Source organism: Ictidomys tridecemlineatus, chromosome 1 (genome assembly GCF_052094955.1).
Source record: "Ictidomys tridecemlineatus isolate mIctTri1 chromosome 1, mIctTri1.hap1, whole genome shotgun sequence".
In the NCBI taxonomy this organism is placed as follows: Eukaryota; Metazoa; Chordata; class Mammalia; order Rodentia; family Sciuridae; genus Ictidomys; species Ictidomys tridecemlineatus.
In genome coordinates, this window is record NC_135477.1 from 117,390,601 (window position 1) to 117,418,409 (window position 27,809).

Sequence of the window (27,809 nt, forward strand, 5' to 3'; positions counted from 1 at the left end):
GTCAAAGGAAGAGCTAAAAGACAAAGTTATATAAAAATTAAGGTGGGCTTTCAGACTGGCTAACACAACAACATTCCATGAGTAGATGGTATTATCTGATTTTATTTTTGTTTATCCATTTCACTGGGAGCAAGGACAAAAATGTAAAATCTACCCTTGCTTGTCAAAACTGCCCAAAAACATTGCTCTGCCTTTTATCATCATCATTATTATTACTTTGTAAATACAGTTTTTCAACTTAATTCTTGGGAAAGGTGGAATTTTCATATTCCTACAGATGCCAATGTTTTGGATTCTTTTCACATGGCATTTATTTAAAGAGTAGACCTTTCCCCACACCCCACTACCACCCACCCCCATCCCTCACCCACCCCCCCAAAAAATTATCTGGTCAAAAAGAAAGAATCCAAAGAGACATCTCAAAATGCCTGTAAAGTTATTGCTTTTCTTTCTGTAAGTCAGGCAGGCGAGGCTACGGATTGGAAGAGATTTGTTAAGTAAATTACAGTTTTGTGGTTGCTCCCACTACCGTGACTGCATATCCATGAGTGCCAGCCATCAAGACAGTCTCTCACACTCTTGGTAGCATTCGCTCAACCTACAACACTGAGGAAGAAAGCCACACTGAAGACACAAGGAAAACAAGTCAATCCAGTCTAGAGAACAACATTCAGGGAAACAGAGTACCAACACCTTCTTAGAACATGGAAATAAAAAATAACTCCATCAGAGCTACCTCGCCAAGGAGCATGTTGAAAGTCCAAAATAGCACCATTCATCAGTGTCTCAGGTCCTGTGGCAGCATCTCGGTCACTTACCACAAGGAAACAATGAGTTTCAAACTACTTCTATACATCAAAAGAGTACATGGATAAAATATAGAGATATACAGACAATTGATGAACATAAACTACTAGGCTTGTTACATCTAAATGAAAAAAAAAATGGGGACTCTCAGCCTCTGCAAGAAGCAGTCGGGAGCTGTGTGAGTGAAAAGGCAGGAGTGGACCAGTTGTGTGAGAGCAGTGGGAGTTTGAGTTGTGGAAGACACTGTTGTAGCGAACCAGGCCTGAAGGCCCACCTGTAGGGGGATTGTAAACGTGGATTCACAGTGTGAAATTCTGAGCATTTTCACTTGAGTCAGAATGATTAAAAACTGGTTTGATGATACCTATTTGTCCACTGTAAATTCTCTAAAGCAAGGCTCAGAGTCCCATAGTTTCTTCGTATACTTGATGATTTACACAGAAAAAAATCCCATATATGATACCATGACCTCATCAATACCCATACACCATATGTAATACAAATGGAGGTGTTACGATTAAAAAGAGTGGAGGTAACTGATACTTGGGGAGCGGAGTTCATCGCTGCCCAGTGGAGTCAGGGAGGCAGCGGTGGTCTCATTGATCTTCTTGCGGTTCACTTCCTTTGGGACAGGAAGTCTTCCCTATAAAGCAGGTGGATGCAGACAGACACACACACAGAGAGAAAAAAGACAAACAGTCATGCTTCTGAAACCATCTTTTTTTTTTTTTTTTTTTTTTAAATTCTGCTTCTCCTACCTACTCAGGGCCTCACACATCCTAGGCAAGGGATCCACACTGAGCTACATCCCCAACCTTCCTACCCACTTTTTATCCTTGAACTCCTGCTATTCTGCAAACGGTTTACATATTAAACACAGTTCACCCAAATGTAAATATTAGGTCTGTGGGGGCATGAAGCAATTAAACACTAACCGCCTTTGCTTCAGTACAATCAAGTGGTTCTCTAATGGTGGTGGTGGCCAGCCATGTGTGAGGCAGCATTCCTGAGAGTCAGATTTCTGGGGATATTTGGTAGTGTCAGATACGACCCAACGTCAGGCTGGATGAGAGGTGCTCATAGGAGTGTTCATAGGTAAATTTTTTTTTTTTAAAGTGCAGCAGGTGGTGTGGTGAGAAGTAATGATCTGCTTTCTAAAATATAACAAAAATATTTTAAAACTACTTGCATAAATCTTTTCTATGTGTGGTTTATTCTATAAGCAGTTAGCACCTTCTATGTGGGCCCTAATGGTCAGAACCAGAAGAGGACACCAAGAATGGAAGTGTTTGGTAAGGAAATAATGTGAGGGGAGCCTGAATTGTGGCTGTAGGAAAGAGGAGGACAGTGGGAAAACAAGGCCAGATAAGTGCATGATTCAGTTGGTCTGGGTTGAGTGGGGCTTTTCTAAACCTGATGAGCAAAGTTTTGTGTTTCTGACTTACAATGATCCAACCTCAGTGTGACTGATGATCATCCACCATACAGCTTCTGCTGACACACTGAAGGGGCCAGCAGTAGACAGCAGCCCTCCATCCCAACCAGGCAGCAAGAGAGCAGGATAATAAGGCCCACTACCCAAGCAATACAGAAGTCTTAACTAACCACACAAGGACTGTTCAGTTATGAATATACTAAAGCTTGAAGCTTGACAACAGACTGTCTTTTATTTAAGCCATTAATTGCTGGAGTTTTCTTGGAAAAAAAAAAAAGTCCCTTGTGGTTTTAAAGGATCTATTAAAGGATCTGGTTTTTCTCTCTCTCTTTTTGCTTTTTGCTCAGGTCACAGGTACTAACAGGACGTGTTTTAATAAAAATGAATTTGATTAGATATAAGGACTTGGACTAAAGTGATATTCTTAGTTGGTTATCTTTAAATTATCACATCTGAATTTATTTTTAAGAATTCAGAAGTTGAGAACCTCTTCTAAACAACACAAAACTGAATAAACATTTCCAGCAACCTCAGTTTGAACAAAATGCAGCAGATAATTGAACTTTAAGAAGTCTTATTTACTGAACAGGTTTTCCATATGAAACAACTGGTGTGCCTAAATTTTGCTTAAATACCTCAGACTTTGAAAGCATATAACATTTGTAGGATGTATGTAAAATCCACATAATATAGACTTTTAATGCTTCAGGGCTTAAGTTGTGATTTCAGAGGTTGTTTGAGTATCTACCAATGGGAAAACCCAGAAAATTAAATTAAAATATATTTCATCACTCACATACCATTAAGGATTAAGATAAAATTGCTATAATATTTGTCAGCTCCTTGTACTTGTGAAAATAATTTTAATCCAAAAATTAAAAAAAAAAGAGAAATCTGCTGGTGTTTTTAAAATAATGTCATACTCACTACCTCCCCCTCAGTCGATCAGTTAGCATAGTCAGGACATGACAAACTTAGGTTTTGGACAAAGGAAGAGTTCAATAGCTGTTAGTTGTCAACAGTCCAGCAAGGAAGGGAAATCAAAAGTTCATAAAAATTATCTTACTGAACAATTGCATTCTGAACACAAGTTTCAGTCTTAGTACCCTTTCACCTCCATGAAAAATACACAAGAAAATGAAATGGAAAACCTGGTAATTTGGAAAGAGGTACTTCTTTAAAGAAAAAAAAAAAGGGAAGCAGAGTATTTAACATTTTTACTTTTTTCCCCCTTCCTTTTGAGGTCCTAAAAATACTCACGCATTTTTTTGTTCATTATTCATGTTGTGAGTGCTTGAGTGCGCTATTAGATTCTAAGCCCACAGAGATCAAAACAGAAACAAAAACATTCCCTGCCCAACCTGCTCATAATTAACTTGCTCAATGGGAGACAGACACCCAAGTAATGGGGCACCAGCAAGCCCACTGTGGTTAGTTGTGAATGGAGGTGTGCTGTTGAAGGACCAACCCTGAGGGCCCACAGACTAACATGCCTGCAAGGAGAGGAGGTCCTGGTAGGGGGTGGGCACAGTTCTGTGCATTTTCCCTTTAGAACCTTGGACTTACTAGATTTTAGTCTGCCTCCCATTTATCCCTCACCCATTCTGTCTTAAAGAATAGTCTTTCTGTTACACTAAAGGAGTTTTAGGATTCAACAACTAGGGAAGGAGGCCTCTTGAAGAGGGAAGAATAGACACAAAGACATCTTGTTTTTCCAGATGTCAGGCCTTATAAGCATTCAGAAAAAAAAATAATCATCTCTTCCTCCATTATCCCACATAAAATGGTCCCTAAAGACTGAGGGATTAATATTTTTAAAAAAGGCTAAGAGTAGGGTGGGGAATGGAGGTGTCCAGTGTCCCCCACAGACCTACTCTCCTGGATGTCACTACAGCTGATATGTCTCTGGTAGGTGGCCCTCCCTTCTGATGATTACTAGAAGATTAGCCCCCAGTTACTCAATAATGTGCTTTGGACCAAGTTAATCAAGATTATTTTCCTTTCAATTATGCAAAGATGTGCTTTGTCAAAACAAAACTGCTAGAGAAAGAAAAATAGTGTATGCTTAAAATATTACTCATTTATTTAGAGAGGAGGCAACTTAAAATGGCAGAGGTGTGGATCTTGCAATCCATTGTGCCCACCCCCTAGAGCATGCATGCTTCAGTGTGTGCAAGATCTGATCCCTGATGGCTTTCCAAAGAGTTAAGGGTGACACTGCTGACCTCACTGAGGAGCTTCATCTGCTCTTACCCATCTGGTTGATGTCACCAGTATCAAACAGAAGAATTTTTGGATGCCTAAGGAAGCAAGAGTTAAGGAAAAGGCTATGCTTGTATTTCTGTTTCACCCTAAGCTGCCTCAGGGGAATTATACCCTGATCTGGCTCAATAAAAATGTCTAGGGGAAAAGTATATATCTTTCAAAGGGCTGGAGTGTAGCTCAGTGGCAGAGCACCCTGGGTTTGGTTCCCAGACACACACACACACACACACACACACACACACACACACACACACACACACACACAGTCTAGTGCTGTGCTGCTGCTGTAGGTGGACAGCTCTAGTATTTTAGCTCTCTTCAACACTAGACGAGCAGGTCTATGGGGGACACTGAACGCATCCTTTCCCTACCCCATTCCCAGCCTTTTTGAATACTCAAATCCTTCAGTCTTTAGGGACCATTATGTATGGGATGATGAAGGAAGAGATGAGTATTTTTGTCTGACTGCTTATGGCCTGAATCCTGAAAGACCTTGAAGATCAGGCAGGGCCTAAGCTGTTTTGTTCCTCTACTTTTCAGCCAATGACTTCAACCTTGACCTTAAGAAATTCCCTGAAAGATTAAAAATGATTTAGGATTGTTTTCTTTCAGTATGAACTTCCAGTTGACACAATCTCTTCAACTCCTGCAACTATTAAAACTTTTTAGAGTAAAGAAGAGTTTCTTAAACATTGAAATACCAGTGTTTTCTGGGGGAAGGCTTTACCATTAGTCAATGACACATATAAAACTTTTGAATATAAATTTTATTTCCAACAGACTTTTTCTTTATTCATTGAAAAATTAGTGTCAGTGATAAAAAGTACAATCCTCCTCCCTGAGGTCAAATTGATATCTATCTTAAAAGGCAAAGTCTAAAGGTATCTATGGTAAAAACTGAAAAATTTTTGTTTGTCTTAAAATGATGCTGAAATATAAATTTTTAAAAATTTTCTTAAAGCAGAGAATTGTCACACTAAGATGTCAAAGCAACAAAACCATATTAATATAAAATGTTTTTTTCAACTTAAAAATTAGGAAAATGAATAAAACAGTTTTTATGTTCTTCCCACTTTGTTTCATAGGGAATCTTATCAGACACCAGGAATTATTAGCAGAAGAAAAGGTCATCATTTCACACTTTTAAGAAATCCTCGGGACTTCAGTTGTAGCTCAGTGGTAGAGTGCTTGCCTAGCACATAGGAGGCAGTGGGTTCAATCTTCAGCACCACATAAATAATAAATTAATAAAATAAAGGTATTATATTCATCTACAACTAAAAAAAAATCCCTTGATTCTAACCACCTCTTTTAGTTTTTAGGTTTATCATATTTGAGTTTGTCCAACAAGGAATCTGTAAAATGCACATGTGACAAATTGATTCCATGATTCTTACATAAAAATATATTTTTTTACTTGTTTGGCAAGAAGGGAAGATAAAGTGAACTATAAGAGTCACAGGACTTTACGTTATGTTTTCAAAAATATATATTCTTTCCAAGGTCATCACAGTATCATGCTAATGGACCATTACAGTAGCATATAATGGATATTAAAATGAAAAAGAAATAACATTTTTCCCCAAATACCACTAAATTGAAAATAGTGTTCACATAAATGTGTCTGTCAGGTACCCATCAAAAATGGTAGATCAGGATCTTACCTTAGGAATCCTTCCCTCCATTTCCTTGTCTGGAAATGGTTCTTGACTGACCCAGACAAAGAGTTCTGGGTAGTAAACCTACAGAGACATAAAAATACACATGTTCAGATTAAAAGCACCTGAAATCACCTGGGATCAGTTTAATGAGCTCAATTCTCAATGATCACTTATTTCCCCCATTTGCAACTTAAGAGTGCTGGAGAAACCCTTTAACTCTTTCCAGTTGTTAGTGTGCTTCTGAATGTACACTATTCTCAGGAGTGTTAGCTAAATGTCTTCTAAGATCAAGTCCAATGGAGCAGAGATATCAATCAATGTTATCTTTAGCAAGCAAAGTGGTAGCTCAATGGCATGTCAGGTGCACCAAGTCACCAGGGAGGCCTAACTTGCAAAGCAACCTGTGTGTAAGTATCCTTGCAAAGGTCCATGTTCATGACATAAATGTGTCTGTTGGGTACCCATCAAACACTGTCAGGAGTTATTCTAATCATTTCTTATTAGGGTAAAGATTATGCACAAAGTAGTGGGCAGGAGCTTTCCTGATTGTCTCCAGGGCCATGTGGCCACTAACACATTCTTTCCAGCTGGATGAAACAGCCAAGCATCTGAGAGAGGGGTAGGGAGTTGGGCAGCATTGTCATGAATGATTCAGAGAATACTAGGGGATGGATTCTGGAGGGTAGGAGGAGGTGGAGAGAGGGAAGCAAACTGAGTAACTCTTCTTTAAATATACAAAGAGCTATTAGCATAAAGCTGCTGACCAGCTGTTCTCCATCTCCAGTAAAGACAGGAGTGGGGGAAAGGACTTAAAATTACAACTACAGATTTAGGTCAGCTATAAGAAAGAACTTGGCACAAGAATTGTTCAATTACTAAAAGAATTTAGAAGAAAACTGTGAAATCTTCTTTAAAAATTTTAGGAACAGAATCCAACAACCATCTGTCAGGGCTAATTCACATTTGATTACAGCCCTGCTGGAAAAGAGGGATGAAATTAGGTAACATTCCCTCCAGATCTGATTCTCTAAGTTTTATAAATAAGTCCCACATTTAATAAATAACAATTAAGAATCACACCTCATTAATAGATGAACAAGTGGATTTAGATGTCAGTTTGGGTTTTAAAAGCACTAATCATTGCGCTGAATGTAATATTTTGTATGTCCCAGCAGATCGATTTGGTTCAGAGGAGGTCTGGAGTAGGAAATATGGGTGGTTAACTGCATTCACTCTTTTGGATAATATAACAGCAACTATCTTCACTCTTCACCAGTAATGTTTATAGCACATCCCAGCTTACTGAGCAATTTTGCATACATTATATAATTATCCTGATGATAAGTCTGTGAGTTGGTCTTAATATCATTATACAGATGAGGAAACTGAAACTCAAAAAGGTCAACCAACTTACCCAAAGCAACACAGACCATGTTGGGTAGGAATGTAACTCATACTAGGTTTCTAGATTCAAAGCCCTCTTCTTTCCACTATCCTGCTGCCCTCACATTATCCAAGAATGCAAATCGCCTACCACCTCTACCTCAAAATTACACAAGTCCACGGTCACCACCCACAGTGAGTGTTACATACTTGAGAGCTCATCCTGCAAGAACTGATGCTATTTTCTTACTTTGTACCGGGTCTACTGTCTGAGCCAAGTGGTTCCCTCAAACCTAATCCACCTTCCTCTTCCACAGATTTCCCCTCCTCTGCCCAGCTCCTTCTTGAAATATTACACCATCTGCCTTGCTCTGGGACATGCAATCACTCCTGACATTCTCTTGAGCCCAGAATGGGTAATGACAACAAAATTACAATAAAAGATACGCACACATTTTTTTCAAGGCATATACCAAAGTCATAACATATAGAATTCCAGTTTAACTTTAGGATACCCCAAATTTTGAGTTCATTTAATGTAAATGAGTATAAAATGATCATTTTCCAACACTACTCCTTTAAGAAACATGATTTAAACATGATTTTAAAATATTATTAGTGTTTCCTTAGAAGCCAAAAATGTTGACAAAAGTTCATGTAAAAACTTAATAAGTATATGGAAGCAATGATATGCAAAGTCAAGTAAATGTTGTCATTTCTCTTTCTTGTGCTTCTCTGAGATACCATTTTAACGAAATCACCATGCTTTTGATTTAACTTCTAGTTTCAAAGCATCAATAACTCAAGTCTAATTTATAAGTCAAAATAACTTGCCTTTCAGAAATTATTACACTTATTCGAACAATATGTTTTCCAAAGGAATCTCCTTTTCTTAAGAAAAATGGCCAATGACTTTTGCCATTGAACTTGGGAATATTTAGTACTTGATAGCAAAACCCACAACTAAAGAAAATTTTTTACTTGCTTCAGATGTATTCCTTCTTTTGCAATGTATTTATTTGGTCACAAATGTACCAAAGACATTTCTAATTAGGCATTGTTTAGTATTTGAATCATAAAATAATCATTGTATACTACAGGAAAAAATAATGTCATTTTGGCCTTGAGGTAAAGACTTCTAATCTCTTTCAAAGTCAGGACCTTAAGCCAAAAATGGCAGGGACAGAGGATTCTCAGATACATCCCTAAAACCTGCTTGGCTGGTCTCTAAGAATGTACAGATCCCTAGATAGAGTATCTAAAGGGTCTATTTAAATTTCTTTTTCTCAGTTTCTCTCTGTCCCTTAAATAAAGCTGCTTTGGGGAAAAGGCGTTAGGCAATGGAAATAAATACTACCTATTATATATTATTATTCTTTCTTAAACCTGTGGTATTTTGAGATCCTAAAATGAAGAAGTTAAGGAAAAAAATATCTATTGACAATCACTCTCCTTGCTCTCAAATGACTCAGACCTGACCTTTGGGATTGCATGAGAGAGCTTCAACTGTCATTTCACTCTCAGTGCTGGACACAGAGAATAGGAGGTCACAGCAATAAGCACTCGTGTTCCATTTAAGTGTCTTGATTTGAGTGCACTGTGTTTTCTCTGCCTCAATTTCCCATGTGAATATTATCTAGTCGACTACTACTCAGGCTCTACCACTGGCAGTGAGGAACACCATGCCACTTTTCAACTCCAAATTTCTTACCAATCTCCATGCACTCATTCACTAAGAGCTCATGAAATAGCTGTAATGTGCCAGACACTGTGGTGATTAGAAGAGAAATAGAGTTCCTGCTGTCCAGAAGCTCAATTCCGGGAGTGGGCCAAGGAGGGGTGACCAACCCATGCAAAGATAATCTTAAAAGTGTGTGTTATGTATCCCTTCAAATTCATATGCTGAAGTCCTAACTACCAGTACCTCAGAATCTGAATGTTTTTGGAGAGAGGAGCTTTACAGAGGTAAATTAAAAAGATGTTCTCGGTGTGTGCTGAGATCCAAAGTGACTGCTATCCTTCCAAGAAGAGAATAAGGTATAGACACAGGGAAGGAACACCATGTAAGATGGCTACCCACAACCTTTCTTACTCATTCAGAAGACTCAGAGCTGACAATGGCCTTGTGACCAAGGATTTTGAATGCTGACAATTTGAAGGTCAGAAAACAGAGATAAATTCCCTGTCCTTCTGTCCTTGCTGGACTGGAAAGTTGCTTACTCTTCTTGGTGTCAGTCAACTGATGCTCCAAGGATGACCTTGGGGCTTATACTATGTCCCATTCACTCACTGTTCTGTAGTCAAGTTGGTGTTTTTCATGAAGACCAACTAAACTAACTTTTTCTTTTTTAATATTTCAATGACTTCTCTCTTGTTGCAAGTGGTTTGCATCTCAGAAATCAAAGGTTCTGGGTAATACACATGAAAATACCTTAGATTTTTGTTTTGTTTTGTTTTATTAAACCAGAGTTTGCCTTAATCTTCACAAGTATACATTCTTTTAAAACTATCTTCCAGGTATAAAATAAACTGTTTGCTCTTGCACAAATAAAATCCTCAAAACTCTCTAGAACACTATTCTTTTACAAGTTATATAGGGAATGAGAGAATGAAGCCATACCCTCAATAACTAAGAAAATATGAAGGTTTATGTAAATATAGAGGAATAGGAAATTTTAATTTCTACTTGGAGACTATGTAAACGTTTTTCTTGAATTCTGGGAAAATATGTTTATACTTTTCACTGGATCTATTAGTTAATACTTATTTTTCTACAATGGTACTTTTATCTCACCAATGATTAGTTTTAAAAATAACAGAACAATGTGAAGAACCCATTGAATTAAATTCACTAGTCATGATAAATATGTTGCTTTCATGTGCATGTCATACATTTAAACCTACTATATATTTAAATATGGCTTGTGTGAAAATGCACTATTTCTTACTGATACTTTTAAATGTGTTTGCAGGTAGAGACTCCATCATAGCATACAAGTTGTATATAAAATGTTCTTTCTCTTGAGGCTTGTTTTACTCTCTGGACAGTGCAAAATGAAATTACTTCATTTTTGAAGCCTATAAGGCAACTATTTTGTTAGCAATCGTTACTTGATATGAACTATAGCTGACAACTAGCACTCCAAATTAGAAAGATAAAATGTAGGGGAAACCAGAGACCTCTCTTCCAGGTTCTAAAAAACATGTGTAAGTAGATTACTGCTTAAATTCTGTATGCTCTTTGTTTCAAAACTTGCTGTGTATTTTCTAACAGCATTGTTCATATACAGAATTGATCTAAAAGTGCTTTGATGTTTCCTACGGATTCTGTTATACCATTTGTAAAATTCAAATTGTATCTATTATCTCTTTCTAAATTCAAAATTCACTCCTATTTATTTACCATCTTTACCAATCTTTCTTTTCACTGTCCTGTGTTAATGACCCTCAAAGGCAGGGTGATATCTTTCTTCAGATAAAAAATATACCATATACATAAATGCTGCTTACTTAATTGGTTAACACGCCTTCAAAGAAATCTGACATAAAGATATGATGCATAATTTTGTTGCTCAAGATCCTCATCGTAATATTTTTTTGTCCTTGATGGGGTCCTGTGAATTTAAAGAATGTGCACACATGGCCCCTTTAGACTTAACAAGGATAGGTGTATCCCCTGCAATTAAGAAAGCAGCTAAGGGCAGCAGGTGTCCAACCTGCATAATTAATTCTTTGTGTAATAAAGGAGTGTATTTCATAATCTCTCAGCCAATTAAACACTGTGTACCCACATATGTACATGTTCTGTTCTGCATAACTGGCCAAGATGTTGTGAAACCTGTCATTTAAAGAATATATGTACCTATACATGTACTTCATTTCTGCAAACACCCTTTGAAGTAACACTATTAAGAATCTTCTTGAAAAGCCACTCAGCTCCCAAGTGTTGCTGGTCATGTGAGGGCAGAACGTAAACTGAAACCATAAATGAACTGCAAGGATCATTTTTTTTCTGAACAACATTACATCAAAGGTCAGATGGTGCCAAAAGATGATGCGCTGTGCTGTCCCTCTGGAGACCTAATCTTAGAGATCCACCTAGCCTAGAAAATGTTCTTCAAGAGAAGCACACAGTGGGGGAAACCATTGCTACTGGAAGACAAAAGGTAAGTACACAGAACACGGGGCCATTCAGATGATGTGTGTAATCTCTGCACACTCTAGAAAGCAGAATAAAAGCATTAGTGCCTAAATTGGCAAACATTCTTGCTTGGACACTAAATGAAATATGCACTGACCTCATTTAAACAAACACAGACACAGGAGTTGGCTGTGGTAACAATGGGTAATTATAGAGTCACGAATGAACACCTGACTCTTGTGCTCAATAACCAGAAATGTGCTCCTGCTAGGAAGAAAGCAGGGCCTTTGTGACTGTGCTGCATTACCTTGCTGACACTTTCAGGGTTTCCTGAGAGAGTGGCCTGGTCTAACAAGTCCTTCACATGTAGCAATAGTGTAGGGCGGGGGGAGGAGGATACTATATTTCATAAAGAAGACAATAAGAGCTCCCAAGTTGATTAAACCCATTGGCATTAGCTTCGCTTTGGGTGCATATCCCCAGGATAAACCCAGGGAATGTTCACATTTTAGTCACACTGGGCAGTAGATTATGTTACTGTTCAACTTCACATGTCAGGCAGGCCAAAGATTAATTTTTTGCTTTGTGAGTTGTGGTGTCTGAAACAAGCTGCGTAGACTTTAATCGTGGAATCCTCTAAATTCACTCTGCTCATTGTGAAGCCACCTTGAGAGGACGCTGAGGAATATGTGGGAACTGACAGCTGTGGAATTTTATTTCTAGAGTTCAACGAGGCAGAGAAAGGAAATGAAAATCTCCTCACTGGCAACAAAATGAAAGTGTTTACATGTGAAATTAATCCTCAGCACAAAGAGCTTCCAGTCACTCTGTTCCACGATAGAATATTCTGTTTGTTTGGCTGCTGAGTCTTTTAAAATTTGATTTCTAAGAATAACAGCAAAGACTTGCAAGGGGAGCAACAAATCAAGTCAGGGGCAAGCCACAAAAGGTTGACAACAGTACTCGACTTTTCTTCTTCACCGCTATTTAAAACTGTTCCTTATGTGAGTTTTCCGGGCTTTGATGGTGTGTGATTCAAGGCCAGGGGCGGCAGCCACTGGCTTATTTAAGCAGGGTGAACTCTGAGGTCAACTGCAAATATTTAGGTTGCGCAAACTCCTCCTCTCATCTCAGCTTCGCTCCTGTCCAATAGGAACATGCTCAGCACAAAGCAATCCACCTAAAGACTCCAAAAATCCAAAAAAGGGAGTCTCCAATCGAGGAATTCTCAGATTTCTGCCAAGGCACCCTCCCCTGGACTGGAGGTCAGCCTGGTACAGAAATCAGAGCCAAACTGTGGACTGAACTCAAGGAAGTAAGTTCAACATTTCAAATCTTGATTTTTAATGGGCTATTTTTCTCTTCAGTAATGAAGACAAAACAAAGTTCAAATAGCTGATAACAGCCCAAAGTAAACCAGGAGAAATAGTACAAGAATAAAGCTTGGAAACAAATCTCCTAAGTAATATCTAAGAAGACTTTCCAAACAAAGAGGAAAAAAAATAAAGGAGCTTTTTAAAAGTGGTTTGAGATTATGTAGTTTGAATGAACAATAAGAAGGTAGAGGCCATAATAGAAGATATTTGCTCTTTTCAGAAAAAAAAATTAAAAAATGAAAGAAAGGAAAAATAGTCTTTGTCAACTTGCAGCAAAAAGGCCCCTCAGGCACTTAATAAATGCATAGCATAAGCTTTTCCTTACCCCATGACCCCAACAAATATGTTAATAAAATCTTTTACCTCTCAAGTAAATATTTACTTAACACATCTCAGTTCTAAGTCTGGACCACCTATTCCGTTATATAAATTGGTTTTCAGTTGCAACCAAGAAATAAGAAACATTACATCTTGTGCTGTTTCCCCTAATTTTAAGGTACATTAAGAAGAAAAAAAGAGGAAGGATGCTTAAATATTAATTCTATTTTATGCCCCAGCACACTAAACCACAATTGTGAATTTTAGAACAGTATTCTCTACCACAAATGAGAGTAACGCTCTTGCTATGCTTTCCAATACTGGACATCTGGATAGTAGGATTTTTTCCAACACATTCCAAGGTTAATAGGAAACATCCAGACTTGCCTTTATTAGCTAGTTTGAATAATTTTACATATGCTACCCCAGGTTTCACCTTCAGATAACTATTATAAGCCTGATTTCTAGTCACCAAGAATGCTTTCTTTCTTCCTGTCCAAAAATTACTGTTAACCATTAAAATCTTGTGGAAAAATTTTCACCAGCACGGATTACTTTAAAAATCCCATTTCTTTTGTTAAAGCCTTCAGTCAAAAGTTAGTGGGATCATACTTACTTATCTATACATAGAATCTGGAATTTTCCATGGTCTGGGTGGGATAAGACAGTCAGTTGCTTTTGAAGAGTCTAAAGAAGTTCCAAAGCATTTTTTTTTTGACATGTGTAAAACTAAGCTTTCCAGAAAAGCCTGCATTTTCTCCACAAATGCTCATTCCAAGAGAAACTACTCACTCTTTCCATTAATGTACTTTCTTCTCCTGGCAGTTACAAAGTCCTCAACATTCAGCTAAAGTCATTTCACAGTTCAATGCTTGTCATGCACTGTCCTGGTCATTTAAAGACTGATATCTCTTCAGCAGCAAATAGCATCATAACAGACCACTAACTTTGGAGGGAAAGTGATTTCTATTGCAGGAGGATATATCTTTTCTTATAAGAAGTTTGACCTTTAAAAAAAATAAAAGGAAAAATATATCCAGATCTCTATCAGCATGCTACAAATGTTCAGGTCATAAAGAGGCCACTAAAAGGCTTCCTGTAACCTGTTCTTTGGAAAAACTAGCAAAAAAACTAATACTACAAGAGAAATTGGATAAGGTGAGAATGAATGTGTTACTGCCGTATATACCACCTGAATTTTCAACCCCACTGACAGAGCCAAGTTGGATTGTGCAAAGGCTTCTCTTGGATGAGGGCTCCTTTCACGCATAGGAAGCACAAAAGAACAAAGGGAGGAGCCCCTAACCTCTGGATGTTTCAGGGCTAGGAGTCAGTGAAGAAGTACATGCTTCAGGAGTCGTGAAAGTAATTGCAAAAAGAACATCAAATTAAGAGGGGGAAGTGCCCTGGAAAAGGAATCATCTGTATTCTTATTACCATGAAAAAGATGGCACTGGAAACTAGAGACTTTCATCCAAATGCTGTCTTCAACAAGACTTCAACCTCATACTTACTTTTTTTCCCCCTCAGTCTTTCTTCCATTGTAAACCAAACATCAAATTTACACTTCCCCCAAAGAAGAGAGCTATGTGCAATACATGTGGGTTGTTGGAACTCACACAAGCATAATATGTATATTTGGGGACCAGAAGTTCTCTGTAAAAAAGCATCAAAGAATCCATTATAATGATGGGGGAAGGGTTGGCTTCCCCTGCCAGGGGTACTGGGATGAACCACTAAGCACACACTGTACCACTGAGCCATACACGCCCAGCCTATAATGTTTGGGTTTTTAAAATTTTAGTCATGCTTTCCTGGTGCACTAATTTAATCCTCACAGTTTTATTGCAAGGATGAAATGAACCAATATATGTAAAGTGCTGGTGATAGGATCAGACACCAAAGTGGATCTTTGCTCATCCTCCTCACCATTCCACAGATGAGAATACCATGGGAGAGAGAGAGAGCGAGCACTGGCTCAAGGTCACAAAACCAAGAAACAGAGAAGACAGAAGACAAACTCAGCCCCTCTTCTCAAAGATTGTCTGTCAGAAGTGATCTATACTAGGGTTTCCCCAGAGCCACTTGGAGTGTCACCAGGAGGCCCCTGGAAAGCTGAGGCCTATTATCCATCCCCCAAGTAGGTGCTGAGCATCTCCTTTTAGTGCTCTTGTGATAAAATGTAGAGAGATTTCTGATACCTACTGTCAAGTGTAATTTTCTCCAAATTATCTGTCGTTCTCTTGCCTGTTTCCAATAGCCACCCTTCAAATATGACTAAACCTTAAAAAAAAAATAAAGTCACATTTAAGGACACTGTCAGAGGATATGCTCTCCAGTGTTCAAGAGCTGCATTGCTTCTGAGGAAAGACTAGTCTGAGAGCAGCAACCTTGGTGTGGCTACATTAAGACTTTGGATCTAATTAAACCCAAGCAATAATGGTAATCACAGTTTTGTCTATTTTCAGTATTCCCTGGAAGGAAATGTTCAGCAAATACAAATATCTAGCAATCACTGCAGCTAATTATACAAGGCATTTGCTGAGAAACCAAATTGTTTTAATATGACCCCCAAATGAACTCTCAAACAGCTCCTCCTCAGATGAGCTACCAATAGATGATCTAACTCCATGTATCTGTCATCAAATACATTTGGAATCATGTTCACTATAACTTTGCTTTTTCAAAATTCTAATCAATTTAAAAACAAACTGCTTAGAAGAGAAGAGAATTAAAATCTCACTTTTATGAATGATGTGCAGAGACACAAACCATACACTGCATAAAAATATAAAGTGATCCTAATTGGAAAAGGAAGAAAATAAACACTTATTAGAACAGAGATGCAGTGAATAACTACTAAGAATGGTAAATTCACAAAGAAAAATAAATTTAACCTGATTCCATTTGGAAACTTTAAATGAATATATTAGAAATCTAGACAGTTCTAGAGACAGACTAATGGAATGATGCAGATGGAGTAAGAACCCAATTATTAGTAACTCACATCACAAAAATATCAAATAGCCAGCAATGAAGTACACCATATTTGATCCTCAGATTATATACAGAGTGGTCTATTCAGCCTCAAAGATGTGGTATCCCTCCAGCTTTGTCTAAACAGCAAAAGAACAGCTCAGTAAAAACTCAAACATTAATTATCAGATGAATTGTTTCTATGAGGCCAAGGAACAAATTTAATTGAATCTCTGATTGAATTGATTGTGAGTGTAGATAGCCAAGACTCAGATAACAAAATTAAGTTTAAAAAGCAGTCTTCACAGAAAAAAAAAAAAAGGTGGGAGGGGTTACTTAATGAAGATTAAGATTAAATGAAAAGACATGGAGACTTGGCTCCCAGACCACAACAACAAGATCAGAAGAATTCAAGATTCTATTATCAAGAAGAAAAAAACATATGCAAGCCAGGGCACTTTAAAATGTATAACTAGACCCAAGTCTCCACAGAGCAGTAAGAAGTGGAGAGTCAGTTCTGGTTCGTAGCACCTAGGCTTTGGAAAAGACAAATCCAAGTAATTAAGAACTAAAATCATGAAGATAAGAAGAGCTCATAGAAGAGAAGAGCACGACTTCTGATTTTGTATTACCTGAAGTGGTTAGGTATATAATCTCAATTACCCCAAGAAATATTTACTAAGTACTTACTTTCTTTGAGGTATTAGATATTTGGTAGACAATTTGTAACCCTATAGAGTGAGCATCTTATCAAAGAATGTGTCCCATCACTTTGGGCTGGAATTGTCAGAGGAGCAAAGAAAACTTTTAATCCCCTCAAAAAAATGTTTTTTTCAAAACAAAACTACCATTGTGGCTCACGCCTATAATTCTAGTAACTAAGGAGGCTGAGACAGGAGGATCACAAGTTTGAGGACAGTCTCAGTGACTTAGTGAGGCCCTAAGCAACTTAGTGAAACCTTGTCTCAACCACCCACATATACACATATGCACATTTAAATAAATAAATAAATAAATAAATACAACCCAAGCCACCAAATCCTAGGAAGGTCTATTCAGGAGACAGGTGGGCTAGTTAATACAATTCATCTTTTCAAATCCTAATGTTCTTAACCATACAATTGAATTGCCCTGATAGTGCAAGCTTTCAAACCATGGGTGAATCCCTTGCACTGTATTCCTCCTTTCAGCGAGTTGTAACTGAGTTCTTACAAAGTAGCAGACACTGGGCTAAGTGCCTGAAAATGTGCTGCCAAACCTGCACAGCACACTGACAAATACTGAGATTCAGCAACCACCTGGCAGATGTGCATAAGGACAGACTCTGAGATCATGGTCCCACTAAGCCTTTGGGATCTTTTTCACTAGGATGACTTAGGGAAGAGCATGAAGCCGTACCTTACAGAGGAAGCACTTCATACCAAATCCCTACTAGGGTCAAATTTATCTGAGTCAATAAGTTTTATCCATCTCAGTACTGACCATAGCTTTTCCTTGACAGTTCAGAATGTGGGCTGTCAAAGAAGCAACATTTTCTCTTCCTTTCTACTCTTCCCTCGGAATAGGCTCCTTATATACACACCAACTTTTAGCCAATAAAAGTGTCCTCAAAATGCCTGGACCTGTTTTAAACAAAACAACTTCTGTAAATTTCTCTCTGTTCAGTCACTGGACTGTAGTACTTTTCCTTGCTGGATTTGTATCAAACTCAGTCCAGCCAGGAAGGCTGTTACCTGCCCCAGTAATCAAAGGACAGTGGTGTGTGATGGTGATCTGAGTGCAGGGGGTGATCAGCCAGAAGCAGGCAGTCACACCAACACTTCTGTGCACATTATGAATCCCCCTCTTGTTCTAATTACCTACTGGTGAGGTTTTGGCTCAATATTTTATTTATTGGCAACAAAATGTTCAGCTCTTCTTCCTTCCTTTCTAATCAATGGCTCTGGGTTCCCCATTTCAGCCTTAAAAGAGGCAAACAGACCTTTCTTTCTTTGGCTACCCTCTCTTCTTATGGATCTTTTCCTTCTTCTCAAGTTCAAGTTATTTTTATGTCTAACTCTATGAAGGTAAAGATGAACACTGAACCAAAGAGTCTAAGATCAAGGGTTTTTAGATACGTCCAGCTTGGTAAAGTTAACACTTTAAGGAGAGTGGGGGAAGCTTAGATTAGAAAACATTCAAAAGCATTAACAAGGCAATAATTCTATTTAAAAAGATTTCATTATCTTGTCAAACCAGAGCAGACTTTGCTCTACTGTCAAGACTGCCTCAATGAGACCCTGAGAGACAAACTGCCGCCTGCTGAAAAAATACCATTAATAACCTAGTATGTGATGGCACTCCACAGCCAACATTTTGGATGAAATGTGGGACTCTACCTTAAGCTGACACTTTTCTTTCAGAAGCCCATACAAACCTAGCTTTCTGAACTTTCTCACAACCAAGAAGGGAACATGAAATTCAGGAGCTGTGTTTGTAGGAAGCTTTGATTTCACGTAGCTCTCTCCTCCTTACCTTCCGAACACTGACACTTCTAAAATACTCAGTGAGAGGGGATTTGAGCAGTGAATTTATACTCAGTATGTGGTTATTCATTTCTTGGACTATTATAACAAAGGTCAGGCTGTTGGTGGTTTTGAATCCCAAACTAGGCCACATGGTTCTGGCCAGAAACAACAAATTGTCTGGTACTCATGGCCACTGGCTCATTCACTTCTTCCAGAGACATTTAGGCAGTCATTGATCACTGGGGATATGCCAGACCCTGGTTAGGTATGGAAGCAGAGATCATACTGGTTCACAGATGTGGGATCCATTCCAAAGTCCCATTAGAATACGTCAATGAAGGTTTGGATTTCCTTCCACTTGGTAGGAAAAGAATGCCAAATTCTTTCACTACATGAGTAACAGCCTGTAGGCCTCAAGTTGTAAATTGTTTCATTATGATTGATGCTCATCTCTGGCTTGTACATTGAGTGCAACTCACTATGTCCCATTAGGAAGACACAGAGGATCAGGCGGCTGAGCACCCGTGGTTAGCACATGCCTGCACCCAGTCTGCCTCATTGAAAGGAGCATGGTGCCTCCTCTGGGTGACCAGCACAGCAGCAATACCCCCTGTGGCAAAGCAGACAATGCTGAACCTGCAGGGATTCCTAGTGAAAGTGCTATTGCCTCTTCCTGGGAAGTTCCCAGTTCTTTCTAGTTAGAGACCTTCTTTTTCCCACCACCTCAATGGGAGTGAGAGGTAGCAAATAAAGTAAGCTCTATCTTTAATCAGAAAATATATGTGAGTGAGGATCTATGTTCTTTTCTGTTAGACACAATCAAAAAGCAAAGAACCTGAAAGAATTTGATAAGCTATGAGAACACTGGGTAATTTCTGAGATGACTGCTCAGTGGCTTCCTACTCCTTAGCACATCAAATCCTTGACATCTAGGTCTAATTTGTGAGGTCCATCCTTGACAGCACAGAGACCCTGAACAGAGAGGAAGCATTTTTGCAAGCATCACTTTCTAATGTATTCCTTTTATCTGGAATACTCCTCTCTCATCTAAATCTACTCAAATATTCTTAATTCTGCATTCACTCAATGTTTTGTTATGGACTAGTGTTAAGTCCATAATGAAGGAATAAAAAGCTTCATAAGACACTGTACTTGCTCTCAAGGAGCAAACAGTTCACTTCTAGGTTCGAAATTTTGTGTCAATGCCAATCAACTGTGAATGGTTTCCTGGAACACTATATTGAGGGTTCTGAAATTATATTCAGGGTGAATAATAATAATGGGTGTCAAGGCTGATTAGCAATACCTGCCACGGAGTAGGAGTGAGTGGTAGCAGGCATGCTATATTCTTGCCTTCTCTGGCTCTAGCTTCATTTGTACCTTCTTAACAAAAGTTTTCCACTGCTATCTCCAGTCGCCTGTCCTCAATCATTCTTCTGCATTCTTACCAACTCTACCTGAGATTATATTGTCTTGCCTTAAGTTTCTCATGCATGTTTGTCTTCCTTCCACAATTAAAATATAAATCTGCTGAGGGCAGGGGCCAAGTGTGTACCTTCTGCAATGCAAAGAAAAACACAATGTCCAAACAACACTTGTTGCTCAACAGACATGAGAATCAAGGTATATATAATCCTACTTCTAACTCTTCTCATTTGATTCAGTATTTTCAGGTATATTGCCTTTGTGTTTTGAGGATCACAGAATCAGATTATATTAGAAATATGTGAGAGCATTAAAGTTCCAATATGAGGAGCAAATCTCCTCCTGGATTCAGAAGGGGATTTTTATGGCTGCTGTGAGTTCTGAGCACCACAGCTGGATCAAACCCAGACAGGCAGCACTCACCATATTACCCACAGTGTAGCTCTGAAAGCTGGTAAAGGTGAGCAACCACAAGCCTTTTTTTTTTGGGCAAGTGCCATACTTTACAGCTTAACCACAAAGGTTTTTAGCCTTTTAATAAATAATGGGAAATAATTTGCTGTGTAAACTAAAATTACATTTGTTTTCCATTTCCTGGCTGTTTAGAAGGAGAGGTTAAGGCTGCAAATTACTTCTAGTTTACAAAAATTAATCATTATTAACTCACTAAAACCTAATAAAAATTCCAACAATAGATACTAGCATGCATACACCAAATATTTATTGTTTCTATCACGTATTTAATACTTTCCTAAAACTGTGTATGAAGTTCAAAAATTCTCTGGCAGGGGTGGGAAGGCTATAATTCAGTTGGGTCAAAGAAATGCATAAGACTCATCTAACAAATAATGCCAGCTAGATTAATACCATGTCATTACTTCTAATAATGGAATTGATATTTCAGGATCATTGCTATGTTTTCAATCACTGAGATGAAGTATTCTTGAGGCTTCTCTGGGTGAAAAATACTTCTAGAAATATCTATTTCAGATAAATTTAGATCTGATAAATGATATTTTTAGCAATCATAATTTCTACAGATATGGGTTCAGATTAATGATTAATCTGTTTTCCAGTTCAAAGCAGAGGAGTTTAAAGTTGGAATCTTGCAATATATCTTGATCAGCAAAGATGACACAGTCCAAGTATTTTTGATTCATTTCCCCCTGGTATATTCGAATTGGATTTGCTGGTAAGATTTCCTATCACTAGTCTGTTCTTGTATAGCACAGGAATTATGTAGATAATTCAAGCAAATCCCTCCCACTCCTACATCACTCCAGCAACATTCTGAATTACCAAGATGAATCAGACAAAATCATGGCCTTTTTTTTAAAGCATAATTATTCAGATAATTATTTTGATCCTCCATTTCACTTAGGCTCTGAGGATATGGCCTTAAAAGACTTTCCACCCAGGAACAGCACCAAGGAAAAACTTGGACCAAGGAAGCGATGCATATCCTACCAAGCTCCCCAGTCATTCTGATTCACCTGAATGTACTTTGTGTCTTCATATGACCAGCTAGAGGAACATTCAAACATGCAAAATTCATATTGGGGGGTTACTCATTTATTTTAACAAAATATTTATATTATAGAAGCATATTTTCCTATTTTAGAAATCTTATAATTTAGGGCTGGGGTTGTGGCTCAGTGGTAGAGCACTTGCCTGGCATGTGTGAGGCACAGAAAAATGAGAAATTATACCCCATCTGATTCAAATGTATGATATGTCAAGATCATTGTACTGTCATGTGAAACTAATTAAAACAAATTTTAAAAAAACTAAATAAATAAAGTAAAGGTATTATATCCATCTACAGCTAAAAATATTTTTTTAAAAAAGAAATCTTAAGATTTAAAATATAGTGGATTTGTCAGCATATTTCATGATTTATACCTAAGGTTTTAGAACAGTATCAGGTTAAAATGGAGTTTGAATAGCTATTTATTCCAAGATTTCTGCTCAAATATCTTCTTCTATCTGAATTATCTACATAGCTCAAGAGGAAGCTGGACTGAAATTAAACCCAGATAGATTTTCTCTACTGTCCTAATTCCCCAAACAATTCCTAATTCTCCCCCTCACAGTGCATTGGAAGGTTTGGTGAAACAGAATAAAGTACCATATAAAATTACCTTCATGAAACTATCTTCAGCATCTCTACCAGAGCAACTTGTCAATTTACATTCCAAACTCAATGGCACAGGCTACAAACAGGACCTCAGCCCTCTCCAATCTTCATGTGTATTTTTTAAACAGGGAAACCTTATGTTAATGGAGAGATTATTGCAAAGAGTTTTCTTGTAAGCCCATGAATGCCAAATCACAGACTAAGCAGAAAGCAGAGCTCTATGAATGGTACAATGGAGTCAACTCATCTTTTAAAAAAGCTCAGCATCAGCCATAAAGAGAACTTAAATTTTTCTAATTCCTAGGTCTCTGTTGAAACATAATGAGCCCTTACTTATTCCATGGTGATTCCACAGTACACACATACTGGGAGGCAAGTTTACTGTGTAGAGGGTAATCATGTTGAAAATCAAGACTTAACCTTGGATTAAATAATTTAGCTTTTCAAATTACTCAATAGGATCATCAGCTCATTCTGAAGTGTATTCTTCTTATTGACATACCTGTGTCTAGTTCCTTTAATATAAAATACCTAAGTAAAAATATAGTCCTACAAATTAAAATATAGGAAAAAAGTAAAATATAAATGAAAAAAATGCTGAAGATCTCTACTGATTCACAATAATTGCAAAACTCTGCAGACTCTACCAGTTGCAGAAACTAAGGGCAGGAGCATGTTCCCTAGAAACTGAAAATGTTGAAGAAGTTACTGAAAAGAATATAAGGATCAACTAAGATACAGTAAACTTTATACTCAAAATTAACACTTTACTCAAGGTTGCCCAACCCCAGGTATTATTACCATACACACTATAATCTATGTGAATGGCGCCCCCTGCAGTTGTACTTAAAGGGGCCCAAACACTAAAGACAATACAAATGGTGCCTCAGAGGTAAACAAAGTGGTGTCTTTTTTTTTTTTTTTTTTTGGATAATGCAAAAGGCACTGTAGGATTCCTACATGTTACCAAATTTCTGTTGTGAAACATTACCATTTTAGGGTATGAAAAAATTGGATATTGAATCACTGTTTAGAATTCTGGAGCTTACTGATAAGTCTCTTACACTGGATTGAGTTGATTATTAATTTGTATTTGAAATAAACCCTTTACCAAACAGCCTAAATACACTAAAATTAGGAACTCTTTAGTGTTTTATATTATATTAACTGAAATACAAGTTTGATAAAAAAAAGCCATGCACATATATATCATACACGCGCACACACACACACGTGTATGTACAGATATATATATATATATATATATATATATATTTTTTTTTAGGGGTGGTCAGGAGCTAAATCAGCTTCCATCACAAAGTTTCTATTGTTTGTGGGCTAAGTCTCTAAGTAAGACAGATATAGAGATCTGCAAAATAATTCCAGTTTTAATCAAGGAAAAGAAAATTAACTTCATTTTGCCAAAAAGGAGAAAGTTCTTAAAAATATAAGTTCACTAATATAAATTTTTTAAAAAATTGAAACTTTTTTATTACATTAATATGTGCAAAGACTTTTTAAGAGCTCAGACTTTCAGAATAAGAGAATTGCTAGAAAGTTACTTGGAATCACCCACAGACAATAACTGTCAGTGGTTTAATTTCAAGCAATGGGCTTGTGCCAAAAGGGACTGACATCTTGATGAAAGGATCACCAAAAAGTTGTAAGAATTTTTTTCATGAGTAAAAATCTTTCCAAGAGCAACAAATTGTGATTTCCCTTTCTGCCACCATACATAAATGACAACTGTAAGAAATTAACATGTAATATTAATTTGCATTTGCTTTTCTGCATTTGAATGGTTCTAACTTTCATTCTTGGCTTTGGCAGGCATACTTGCCTTCTTAAAGCTCATTCCACTCACTACTGAAGAAACATGATATTTGCTCTTTGCTCTTGACCTATAGGGGTGGTATGGCAGGGTCAGTGGTCATATTTACATTTAACCAAAATCATCACCTGACATATTGCAACATAAAAATCTTCGTGGTCTAGCTGCAGTGACACACCATGGTACGGTTCTGGATACAAAACCAGAGGCAAGATGATGTGTCTGTTCAGTGACAGTAGAAGAATTAAGTAAACAAAAACTTCACAGCAGTCTATTTTAATATCATCCTATTACTCTATGCCAATGGCCAGTAAGGAATTTAATATGAAGTTAGAAACCATTTGCAGAAACCCATTGATTACCTTAATTTTATGTTAACTTCTTTTGTCTTCCTACGTCAGGTTTCCTAATTTGGCCATTACCATACTGGCCCAAGTAAGATCTATTTATTTAGTGCTTTAATATCCACTTGTTGAAATGACAGGTGAGGCAAACATAAAAAATTTTAAAAGTTTACTTGTTAATAAAAGTCAATCTGAACTCGTTTAATTGCCTCTGATTCATTTTTCTCCTTAGAAGTTTATTCTTTGGTTGTTCTCAAAGATAACATGAAGTATATCAGATTCAATTTTGATTAACTAAATTCCACCCTCTTTTAAAGGAAACAGCTAAAACTAATTCTGAAGGGTCACATTCTAAGTGGCAGAGGTGTTTTAAAAAGTACAAACATCTGCACTAAGACATACTGTAATTTCATGAAAAGTTTTATAACATTTCTATTGTTTTTTTAGTTCAACCTTATTTCCAAGGAGAGAATCTTTCAAAGAAGTTTAATATAGTAATTCAGATGTTTTTAATGTGCATTCCCTCTATTTCTTTACTTCATCAGTTATCAGACATTAAACTGCCTTCTCTATGGATCATAATCCTTATCAGAAATAGTTGCACTTTTATTTAGAGGTAACATGCTTGACTTCTAAAACTGAGTAGATGTCTCTTATAAATACAGTAATAAATCAGTAAAAACAACAACAACAACAACAACAACAAAACTCCACAAATATATTTGAATTACAACAGATACAGTATACTAATACAAAATTCATTTTTTTCATATATTGCTCTTAAAGATAGCATATACTGGAGCTGGACTCAGACCCATAATTTTTGGCTAAGTTCTGGCTATCTGTAATATAAGACCCATTGCTTTGTCTGAATGCTACACAGTGTTACCCCCTTCATGAACATCACAACATGTCATTCTTAAAGAACAGAATACTTTCTGTTGTTCCCGTTGAATAAATCTTCACTCTGAAAGAGGAATTTTCGTTTTCTATTTAAAATGATTGCAAGTCAAAAGATCTAATTCACTACATCCAATTCACACAAATTGCTGCACTGCAAAACTCCCACATGCTGGAGATAGAACCTTTTAAAGGTCAGCTGGGGTAGGAACAATGAAGGGTTGTGGCAGATGAAGGTGGGTGGCTGATATTTATATGTAATAAAGACTGATAAGAAGCTACTGAGAATTTCCTCTGATGACCAATTCTTACCATTTTGAGAATCTTAATAGTCTTGGGCTTCTATGCTCCCTCTCTTCAGTCCAGGGAGACCAACCTGCAAAATATGTTTAAACACAGTAGACACATGGCCTCACCACAGGTCAGCAAATGAAAAAAAAAAAAAAAAAAGCCTCTTTAGAGGTTACAAACAACCAACCACTTTCTAAGGTTAAGATAAGTTACATGCAAATTACAGTAACTACTGGGGTTTCAGAAAGAGCTTTCCAAGTGGTCTATAGGTTTAAATAAGGGACAAAGGAATCCCTGGTACCTGGCTCTGCAGAGCCTTGGGCTACTCCTAGTGTTTGGTTCATCTTTAAATTAGAGGAGTTCAAAAGGTTTAGCAACTCAAAAGTAGAATCAAGTGATAAAAATAGATTGTTTTCTGGCTGCTCTTTGTTCCCAGACATACTACTGGCAGTATATTTGCAATCAAGACGGCAGAATAGGAATCAGCCTTCCACTGTGTAGTGTAATGCCTCAGAGTGGATATTTTTGGAAATGGCACTGCATTACATAACCTTCCGTGTTAACAAAAAAAAAAAAAAAAAAAACCTACACAGGGAAAAAAGTCAGGAATATACACCATTATGCCCTTCTCCCCAAACCAAACAAACATTAACGTACAATCTATAGTGATCTTCCCTCAACCTTTATACCTTTATGCTATCAGAGCACAGCTCTTTTGTTAATATAAGTTATGGCAAAAATTAAGATGAATGGAAAAACTTAAAGTTCTCAAAAAGGGTGTCATAAGCTCTTGGAGTTTTCCTATAATGTTATTATAGATACATATAAATGCAAATCAGGTTATCATCATCACCAAGAGAAAAAAAGTCATGTATTTTTAAGCTCCCCCCACCCCAAGTTCAAATGCTTTATAAGATAATGCAGAAAAAAAAGTGTTGCAAGATTGAAAGCATGAAAAGACCCTCAGCGGCAGCAGCGTTGAAAGAGGAAAGAGTAATCAAGTGCACAGATGGAAGGACACAAATTCATTTCATTGGGGTTGGGGGGGGGGCAGCTTGTATGCAACAAAGTGCATTTAATGCAAAGAAACAAAATAGTTGCTAACAATGCTTTATGAGCAAGAAGAACAAAATTACCCACACAAGCAAGCAAAACCCCACCCCTTCTCAAAAGAATTCATTTCTCCCTCTTAACTTGTGCATAAAAAAGAAAAAAAAAGCTCAAGTTAAATTCTAGCCTTTAATGCAGCAGGACCAAAATGCTAGATTTTCTCCAAGGTATCTGTTTCAGCTCTTTAAAATTTAGAGGGAAGAAGCATGAACTCTGCAGGGTTGAAGGGTCCAGCTAAGAGCAACGGCAAGGAATCGACACAAAAGAGAAAGCAGCGCTCCCAGCCGGGGATGAGAATGGCATATACTTACAGACAAAAGCCCCGCTCCCTGTTCACTCTCTCTCCTCTCTACACCTGAAACACAAATGTGGATGAAAAAGGGCATCATGCTAGAAAGACAGCTGGGGGGAGGGGGAGGGGAAAGGGGTGGAGGAAGAGGAGGGAGGAGGGGGAAGGGAAACAACCCAAACCGGCTTCACTTCCAAGAAGTGCAGCCTTGGAAAAGAAGGAGGGGAAGGTTTCCCTGCCTTGCGCGCTCTCTCCAAGAGTGTGCCTGGTGTCTCTTTCTCTAAATCAATCTCTTTCTCCCTCTCTTTCTCTCTCCCTCTCTCTCTCTCTCCTCCCTCCCGCCCTCCCTCCCGCTAGTGTACTAGTGAACAATGAGCTAATTCTGATGGAGTTGGCTCGGCGCCAGCGCCCCAGCATTGCTGCCACTGTGCTGCCGCCGAGGAGCCAGACTGCTTACTCGGCAGGAATCGGCGGCTCAGGGCCCCGTCGGCTAGCGGCCAGCACGCGCGTGCGCGCGCGCGCGCGCGCCCTGCCAGCACCCCACGCCCGTGCCCCGGGCGACCAGCTCGCCGCGCAGCCCCCACTGTGCCGCGCCGGGCCCCTGGGGGACAAA

At 37.9% G+C, this 27,809-nt stretch overlaps 1 protein-coding gene across 4 annotated transcripts; it reads right to left on the reverse strand.

Annotated features, from left to right (window-relative positions):
- Positions 1-443: 443 nt before the first annotated feature.
- On the reverse strand, positions 444-27,809 carry Nrep (neuronal regeneration related protein). Of its 4 annotated transcripts, none has more exons than XM_040272258.2 (5): positions 27,654-27,809; positions 27,219-27,262; positions 25,819-25,882; positions 6,172-6,249; positions 444-1,450 (listed from the first exon to the last, which is right to left on the reverse strand). In XM_040272258.2, the coding sequence occupies exons 3-5, from the start codon at positions 25,819-25,821 to the stop codon at positions 1,325-1,327; spliced, it is 207 nt and encodes a 68-aa protein (XP_040128192.1). In that variant the 5' UTR covers positions 25,822-25,882; positions 27,219-27,262; positions 27,654-27,809; the 3' UTR covers positions 444-1,324. The 4 variants fall into 4 exon arrangements, with proteins under 4 accessions (XP_040128192.1, XP_077901662.1, XP_013215028.1 ...); XM_078045536.1 differs by lacking the exon at positions 27,654-27,809 and adding an exon at positions 27,436-27,554; XM_013359574.4 differs by lacking the exon at positions 27,654-27,809 and having other exon boundaries at positions 27,219-27,414.

What these genes read in the sequence shown, in the direction of transcription:
- Nrep (XM_040272258.2), bottom strand. An exon ending in TGGAGGGAAGGATTCCTAAG is followed by an intron (nt 1,451 to 6,171) that starts GTAAGATCCTGA and finishes CCTGCTTTATAG; the next exon opens with GGAAGACTTCCTGTCCCAAA.